We start from the raw sequence: 9,409 nt of genomic DNA, 5'->3' as shown, positions 1-9,409 counted from the left end.
CCTTCCCAGGTGCCCTTACAAAACAGGTTTGAGGCCCTGGAGATTGAGAGACCAGCAACTAAGGAAGAGATAGAAAGTGTTCCCAGGAGGACGCCTAGGGCAAGGAGGTCGACTCCACGCCTCAGGACTGCCTCCATCAAGAAAGAAAGAAGGGTGATTGTTGTGGGAGACTCTATCCTTAGGGGAACAGAGGGCCCTATTTGTCGGCCTGACCCTACCCGTAGGGAAGTCTGTTGCCTCCCTGGGGCCAGGGTCAGGGACGTTGCCAGGAAGCTTCCCAACCTGGTACGCCCCTCTGATTATTATCCTCTTCTGATAGTCCAGGCGGGCAGTGACGACATTGAAGACAGAAGCCTGAAGGCAATCAAAAGAGACTTTAGGGGGCTGGGACGGTTAGTGGATGGAGCGGGAGTGCAGGTAGTGTTTTCGTCCATCCCTACGGTGACAGGGAGGGGTACGGAGAGGACCAGGAAAGCCCACCTGTTAAACACGTGGCTCCGGGGCTGGTGCCAACGCAGAGATCTTGGGTTTTTCGACCATGGGGCAGTTTATTCAGCACCTGGTCTGATGGCCGTAGAAGGGTCCCTATCCTTTAGGGGAAAAAGGATCCTTGGCCAGGAGCTGGCGGGGCTCATTGATAGGGCTTTAAACTAGGTAAGAAGGGGGATGGGGGTGAAGCAAGGATTGTTGGAGCTGTGCCAGGGGGAACAATGGCAAGGCCGGGGAATAAGGTAATGTCCCAGCTGAAGTGCATCTACACCAATGCACGCAGCATGGTGTCGCGTTAAAGGGGTGTAGCTGATTAACCGTCACGGGCCCGTTTGAATTCAGAGTACTGAACCAGTCGGACATTCACCAAAACTGGGGGTCCGTTCGGACATTCACCAAAAACGTAATAACCGCCTGGGGGTCCACTCAGACATTCACCAAAAACGTATTAACCACCTGGGGGTCCGTTCAGACATTCACCAACAATGCATTAACCGTCTGGGGGTCTGGTTAGATTCAGAACACTGAATTATCACGGATAATCACCCTCACCCAAGTCGCATTAATGAAAGCTATCACAATGCAATCAAGTATGGTTTATTACAGCAACAGATAATCAGGTTCTTTTGGATTGCCGGCGATAGTGACTGTCTGCAAAAGCAAGCTAATATGCATGAAATACACAGGCGTTATAGGTGTTATAGATGTGACAGGTGTTATAGGTGTTGCAGATGTTATAGGTGTTATAGGTGTTACAGATGTTATAGATGTTATAGATGGTATAGATGTTACAGGTGTTACAGGTGTTATAGGTGTTATGGGTGCACAGCCTAGAAATAAACGCGTTGAAAGGATCAAAGACTCTATATAGAGATTTATAAGCAAATATTCAGATCTCACCCAAAGGCGTCCCAATGGGGGGGGAAGAGAGGCTCAGCCCGTCGACTGATCCCAGGAGTCAGGAGGTCCTAAGGATGCTGTATGTCCTCGGGATGGTATCTCCCCTGACGATGGTATCTTCCCTAACATCCCCTCTCTCTTGGGCCAATTTATATTATTTTCTATCTTTTAGGTGGAGCTTGAGTGGCTCTAGTCAAGCATATCTTAGTTATGATTGGTGTAAAGTTTTCCCGTCTCCGTTTAAAGTAATAGGCTCCGAGAAATTCAGAGCGCATGCTCAGTGAGGGGTGGTCGCACCTTGGAGGCGGGTAGCTTTTGGGATGGAGGTGTGTTTTGGTATTATAATGATATTATAATGAGCAAAAAGAACACTAGGGTACAGCATTTGTCAAAACATGACAGGTCTTTGGCTTAGGGTGGCAAAAAGTGCTGCTTTGTGCACAAGAACAATCGAGGTCCCACCTGATCACAGAGCCTAGCCGTGGTGTCTCCACTCCACTCCACGCTCCGTGGTGTTCCTTAGAGCTAGCACACCAAGTTTCCCCAGCGCGATAGCATCTAAGGTTGGGAGCCTAGGGAACGCTCAGATAATGCAGTTATGCCCTACCCTGAAAGCCTCTTCAATGCTGTACCTTTTCCTTAAAAACGTGAATGTTAGTTTTATTTTCCTAGTTACTTCAGGCATTTACACCACATAATCCACCTCGTGACTATAGTCACTCAAGCTTCACGACAGTTGAAATATGTCGGGGATATCACATACATTCTCGGATTGAGGTTTATCGAGTGTATGTACATTGTGTAGGGATGCTAAACGTTTCATCATAAACCAGAGTTTAACATACAAACTAATTGTCAGTATAAAACACAATACAGTGAGTATTAGCAGAACAATAACAGGGTGAAGCATCTTGTTGAAGATTCCCTTGGCAGCTGGCGACCATCCAAACAAAGTGTCCCACCATCGGTGTCTCTCATCTCTCTGCACTCTTTCCATCACTCGATGTATTTCTTGTGCATCATGGTGGACAGTGATCAGAGTCTTTTGTCCATTTTCTCGGACTTGTGTCATCAGCTGCTTCAGGTCCTCATGTACCAGCAATTTCTTCACCAAGGTGAGGTTCATTCCAATAGGAGTAGGCAGCAGTTCATGAAGCAGAATATAATTAGATGCAATAAGTTGATAAGAAGTGACAGGAGCTGAGTATTTAAAATCACATCCTAGAATTTTGGTAAAATTGCAAACACAAACATTAGAGTGATTACTGATATCTACCACTGTATCATCTACGACTATAGAATCACAATGAGTTCTCATACAAACGCAACCTTTCCCAATATATATAAGTACAGTTTCAAGGGTTTCATTAGGATGTATCTCGAAGTGGCAAATATTTTGCTCAGTGTCAAGACAAATGTCTTGAGATTCCAGCGTGTTACTTTCACAGATGAAACCTTTTTGTTCACGCACAATGCATGCATTTACATCAATTGTTTGCCACTTTCCTCCCTTTTGATGGGCCCATACTTTATGTTCTTTAGGATAAAGTATAGTTCCATTATGATTGAGTCCTAATGCAATAATTGGATATACATTGTATACGGTGGCATTACTTATAGTAAGTATAAAGGCAACAATCTTATCATTTTCTGCATAATGGGTAAAGTTGACTAATTGCCACCAAGCTTGAAATTCTTTTTCAAATTCTGAAGCATTATCCCAAATCAATTTTCGAATTTCAGTGGGCAAAGTTCCTCCTTCTCCTTCTCTAATAATAGCTGCTGCTACAGATTGTATCCATAACTGCGCTTGGATACAGCTCAAGGCAAGGGAGGTATTGCCTTGGGCTTTTCCAAGGGCATTTACAATTAATTGATGATCATTTTCCTCAATTTGTTCCCAATGGGGTAAAATATCTGATAGAAGCCATTGATTTGCTCCTAAAGCCAATAAGGATGATTTTATTGGTTGTTCCAATTTCCTTAGGTCATCTGTAGTAGCAGTTACTCTACTCATTAAAACCTCAGCATCAATGCTATTTAATATACCTAATCCTGTCCCTAATAACCCAGTTGCATCCCGTGGCACGCGCTGAGATTGTTTTAGAGAACGTCCATGTAACCATGCTAACCAGCCGGTGTAGGCAGTTCTCAGAAAGGTGGTACATTTCGAGTTAATTTCAGAGATATTAATGTGCAGCGCTAGCTCTACCCTTTTTAGGGACCAACTAGGGTTAAAGAGAATTTGTTGTTGTCCCACATTTTTAATTATGTAAGGACCTGTTTTGAAGATGGAGGGAGTTAGACTAATGGGGGGCTGAGTTGGTTCATTTTCAAATATCTGCGGAGGCAGAGGCTTCTTATCCTTTGTAGTCGATGATGTTTCTGTATTAACCATGAATTCAAATAATATTTCTGTGCCTCTATAACCCCAAAGACAGTACACAATTATAGGTTTAGTGAAAGTAAAATTGTACCAGCAATCAAAATTTGGTTCTGTTATTTTAGTACAATCAGTACTATAATTTTGTGGTCTAGTAGAATCAGTGTATACTGTCTTAATTTCAGTAGGCCGATTATAAGTGGATCCATTAGTTATTCGACAACCAATTTGTATTAGCTGGCCAGATGTGGCTTGAAGTTCAGCCATTTTTAGAGAATCATTCCAACTCCATTCATCTTTTGAAAATGTTTTGTTTCCCTGTAAAACTAAGGTAGATAAATTTAGGCTCCTTTTGTTCTGAGGTGTTCCAATGATTGCGCTGTATCGTGATAATGCATGATTCCAAGGATCATCATAAGGTGTTATGGTGTCACTGGGTATATTTCTACTTCCATACTGCAGTATATCAAATGTAATGTATGGTGTTAGGTCAGGTGGTGTAGTTGGTTCAGGCTCAACCACATCTATTTTGAATCTAAATAGTAGCCCTGTACACCGTGACTGCGACAGGCCTGAACCTGAGCAGTGTTGTTGCCATATACAAGTTACAATAGTGGGTTCTATCAGGGTAAAATTATACCAACAATCCCACTCATCCGTAGCACAGGATTTTGTAGTCACTTGATTTCCAGATATTGTTATTAATGTGGCTTTCTCGTGAGTCGAGCCATTAACCATTCTACACCCCACTCGGATTTCTTCTCCTGTTCTTCCTTTTAGAAGCGGAAGCCATCTCTCATCCCAGCCCCACTCGTGTCTCGAAAACACCTCAGTTCCATGCATAACCACGGTAGCTAAGTTTAATTTTTCCTTTAAGGCTTGCGTTCCCAAAATACCAGTGTATTTAACATAGGCTTGGGACCACGGCCAGCCTGGTTCTCCTTGGCTGTAAACCAGAAGTGATTGCATCAAGGTCAGGGCGGAGCAAAGTATTATTAATCCAAACTGTTGATTCGTCATCTTCCAGCTGTCCATATGCTGTTCGCTCAGGGTTCCTGTAAACATAAAAAAAAAAGAAAAGCATGCTCGGTTGTATTCAACCGGCAGGGTCAGAAAGAAGGTGATATCCACCGGGTGCTGATCCGGTGTGTTTTTCCTGAACAATCTTTAGCTTCCCATGCATAGGGATTTTTGGGAGTAGTTAGTGTCATGGGTACTATTCCAATCTGAGGCATTTTTACCAGCACAGGCTGTCCAGGAGAAAATCCTGCAGTGTGCTTTTCCATTTTGGTATGATGCTTTTCTGTTTCAGTGTAGTGCTTTGGAGTGATGGTGGTAGAAGATGTACAGAAGGCTTTCATTTTGGGGCAGCCATCTCCACTCCATTGATTACCGTGAATTTAACCCTGCGTTGACCAGGTGTTATGCTCAGGGTTTGTGCTGTCTCATGTGTAATTACTGACATTTGGGTCCCAGTGTCAATAAGAAAATTTACCAATATTTTTGGGGGTTCAACAGGAATGGCAATGATAGGGTCAGAGTGTTCATTAGAGAGCCATTGAATTGTTAATACCTGCCGAGCAGGGTGGCTCATTGCCCTCCCCGGGGATAAGAGTTTTTTTGCTGACACCACAACTCACCTCGTTCCCTATTAGGTTTCAATCTCTCTTTGAATTTGGGATATCTGGGATTTTTAGTGTGGATTTGGCCGACTCGCCGAGAGTGGTCTTGGGATTTAACACTGGATGAATTAATCCAGCCCATTTGGTGTCCGTACTTATCTATGTCTTGTACCAATTCACTCCAGGTGGGAATAGGGGAGTTAGGATTTTGCCTACAACCACTATCATCATCCCTACAAGCAGCTAGTATATGATCTTGGGTGTTTGCTACAAACATCTTAAGACAATCAGGGAGTCCATGGATGAGAGGGGTTAACCAAATTGGATCAATAGGAGCTAACATCGGGGATTTCCTAAATTCATCTCTTTCATATATCGCCTGAATACAGGCTGCTTTTTGTACTGCTACAGCCAGGTCAGAATAGCCTGTAGCTCTAATTTCCAGAGGTTCCCCTCTCTCTTGGGGATCTATACCACCTGCCCAATATGCTGCCCGTGCAGTGATAGAATAACTATGGTCTCCTGGTGTGGTGGTTAAAAATACTCCAGGTCCCCAAAAGCCACCTGCTTCTTCCTCACTCAACATAATTCGATCTCCTCCTTCGAGAGAAACTCGCCACACATATTCCACTTCCGATTCCCCTGGTCGCCTTGAGAACTTCTCCTGTATTTTAATCAACTCCGCCGGTGGCAACGGAATCGTTCGCACAGTAGTGCGGATTTCAACATTATCATCAACAGTAGTCTCAGTCTTAACCAAAGGTCTCAAGGAAATCGATTGAGGTTCAGGGTCAGAAACCTCTTCAACACCATCATCATCGTCAGACCAGATATCACCATCCCAACTTTCAGGGTCTGCATTATACAACAGTCTACGAATCTGCTTAACCGGAGCGCAAGGCTGTATTTTAGTTAACAGATGACTAACCCTTTCCAGCAATTGTTTAAGATAATTATTTTCACTCACGAGTTTATCCACTCTAACTCCTAATGCCTTTCCTGTCTCCCTTTCAAAGGCCAATGATGACTTCAATATTTCATTCTCTGATTTCAAAGCGGTATGTTCCGCATCAGAGATCAGTTTGGGAGCAGGAGTTTCCTTAGCTTCTTGCTGAGCACAAGTCAAACAAGCTCCTAACACCGCACAAATCGCACTTTTACCCTTTCTTAGACCAATCTTTCGTGAAGCCTGACACTGCTCAATGCGCTCCACCACCTTTTCCTCATCTTTCCAAAACTTTTGGGCCCATTCCTTCCCCGCCTGGGAAGGGGCACATTTGTATTTCTGCAGAAGTTTATCCATAGCAATCCTGCCGACTACGCCAATTTTACTGTCGCGTTAAAGGGGTGTAGCTGATTAACCGTCACGGGCCCGTTTGAATTCAGAGTACTGAACCAGTCGGACATTCACCAAAACTGGGGGTCCGTTCGGACATTCACCAAAAACGTAATAACCGCCTGGGGGTCCACTCAGACATTCACCAAAAACGTATTAACCACCTGGGGGTCCGTTCAGACATTCACCAACAATGCATTAACCGTCTGGGGGTCTGGTTAGATTCAGAACACTGAATTATCACGGATAAGATACCACTATCACGGGAAGATACCACCGTCAGGGGAGATACCATCCCGAGGACATACAGCATCCTTAGGACCTCCTGACTCCTGGGATCAGTCGACGGGCTGAGCCTCTCTTCCCCCCCCATTGGGACGCCTTTGGGTGAGATCTGAATATTTGCTTATAAATCTCTATATAGAGTCTTTGATCCTTTCAACGCGTTTATTTCTAGGCTGTGCACCCATAACACCTATAACACCTGTAACACCTGTAACATCTATACCATCTATAACATCTATAACATCTGTAACACCTATAACACCTATAACATCTGCAACACCTATAACACCTGTCACATCTATAACACCTATAACGCCTGTGTATTTCATGCATATTAGCTTGCTTTTGCAGACAGTCACTATCGCCGGCAATCCAAAAGAACCTGATTATCTGTTGCTGTAATAAACCATACTTGATTGCATTGTGATAGCTTTCATTAATGCGACTTGGGTGAGGGTGATTATCCGTGATAATTCAGTGTTCTGAATCTAACCAGACCCCCAGACGGTTAATGCATTGTTGGTGAATGTCTGAACGGACCCCCAGGTGGTTAATACGTTTTTGGTGAATGTCTGAGTGGACCCCCAGGCGGTTATTACGTTTTTGGTGAATGTCCGAACGGACCCCCAGTTTTGGTGAATGTCCGACTGGTTCAGTACTCTGAATTCAAACGGGCCCGTGACGGTTAATCAGCTACACCCCTTTAACGCGACACATGGGTAACAAACAGGAGGAGCTGGAAGCCATCGTGCAGCGGGCAGGCTACGACTTGGTTGCCATCACGGAAACGTGGTGGGACCAGTCTCATGACTGGAGTGCTGCGATGCCTGGCTATAGGCTCTTCAGAAGGGACAGGCAGCACAGAAGGGGTGGTGGTGTGTCTCTCTATATTAGAGAGTCTTTCGATGTTGTAGAACTCGAGGCTAGGAATGACAAGATCGAGTCCCTTTGGGTTAGGATCGGCAGGGACAACAAGGCTAGTGTCCTGGTTGGGGTCTGCTATAGACCGCCGAACCAGGATGAGGAGATGGATGAGGAGTTCTACAGGCAGCTGACAGAAGTTGTGAAATCTTCAGTGCTTGTACTCGTGGGGGACTTCAACTTCCCTGACATATCCTGGAAGCACAACACAGCCCAGAGAAAGCAGTCTAGGAGGTTTCTGGAGAAAGTGGAAGATAGCTTCCTGACGCAGCTGATTAGTGAACCTACCAGGGGTGGTGCCCCGCTAGACCTTCTCTTCACAAACAGAGAAGGACTGGTGGAGGATGTGATTGTTGGGAGCTGTCTTGGGCAGAGTGACCACGAAATGGTGGAGTTCACTATTCTTGGCGGGGCCAGGAAGGGAACCAGTAAAACCACTGTATTGGACTTTCGGAGGGCTGACTTTGGGCTGCTCAGGACACTAGTTGGTGGAGTCCCATGGGAGGCGGTTCTGAAGGGCAGAGGGGTCCAGGAAGGCTGGGCGCTCTTCAAGAGGGAAATCCTAATGGCGCAGGAGCGGTCTGTTCCCATGTGCCCAAAGATGAGCCAGCGGGGAAGAAGACCAGCCTGGCTCAACAGAGAACTGTGGCTTGAGCTTAGGAGAAAGAAGAGGGTTTATAATCTTTGGAAAAGTGGACAGGCCACTAGGGAGGACTATAAGGATGTAGCGAGGCTGTGCAGGGACAAAATTAGGAAGGCCAAAGCTCATCTGGAGCTCAATCTGGCTACTGCCATTAAAGATAACAAAAAACGCTTTTATAAATACATCAACACAAAAAGGAGGACAAAGGAGAATCTCCATCCTTTACTGGATGCAGGGGGGAAACTTAGTTACAAGAGATGAGGAAAAGGCGGAGGTACTCAATGCCTTCTTTGCCTCAGTCTTTAGCGGCAATACTGGTTGTTCTATGGATACCCGGTACCCTGAGCTGGTGGAAGGGGATGGGGAGCAGGATGTGGCCCTCACCATCCACGAAGAACTGGTTGGTGACCTGCTACGGCACTTGGCTGTGCACAAGTCGATGGGGCCGGATGGGATCCACCCAAGGGTACTGAGAGAACTGGCAGAGGTGCTGGCCAAACCACTATCCATCATTTATCAGCAGTCCTGGCTATCGGGTGAGGTCCCAGCTGACTGGCGGCTAGCAAACGTGACGCCCATCTACAAGAAGGGCCGGAGGGCTGACCCGGGGAACTACAGGCCGGTCAGTTTGACCTCAGTGCCAGGGAAGCTCATGGAGCAGATCCTCTTGAGAGTCATCATGCGGCACTTGCAGGGCAAGCAGGCGATCAGGCCCAGTCAGCATGGGTTTATGGAAGGCAGATCCTGCTTGACGAACCTGATCTCCTTCTACGACAAAGTGACGCGCTGGGTGGACGAGGGAAAGGCTGTGGATGTGGTCTACCTTGACT

The 9,409-nt window shown here is 45.7% G+C and overlaps 1 protein-coding gene across 1 annotated transcript; it reads right to left on the bottom strand.

Moving 5' to 3' along the window:
- Positions 1 to 1,070: 1,070 nt before the first annotated feature.
- LOC139998953 (uncharacterized) lies at positions 1,071 to 3,802 on the bottom strand. The gene has a single exon (XM_072025060.1). It carries the CDS (start codon positions 3,785 to 3,787, stop codon positions 2,117 to 2,119), a length of 1,671 nt encoding a protein of 556 aa, XP_071881161.1. The 5' UTR covers positions 3,788 to 3,802; the 3' UTR covers positions 1,071 to 2,116.
- Positions 3,803 to 9,409: the final 5,607 nt, after the last annotated feature.

Source organism: Anas platyrhynchos, chromosome 17 (genome assembly GCF_047663525.1).
Source record: "Anas platyrhynchos isolate ZD024472 breed Pekin duck chromosome 17, IASCAAS_PekinDuck_T2T, whole genome shotgun sequence".
In the NCBI taxonomy this organism is placed as follows: Eukaryota; Metazoa; Chordata; class Aves; order Anseriformes; family Anatidae; genus Anas; species Anas platyrhynchos.
The sequence above is the reverse complement of the archived record's forward strand: the minus strand, read 5'-3'. Positions and strand labels throughout refer to the sequence as shown.

Bases quoted from the DNA above. Each gene is read 5' to 3' on its own strand.
- LOC139998953 (XM_072025060.1), bottom strand. From the start codon at position 3,787: ATGGTTAATACAGAAACATCATCGACTACAAAGGATAAGAAGCCTCTG.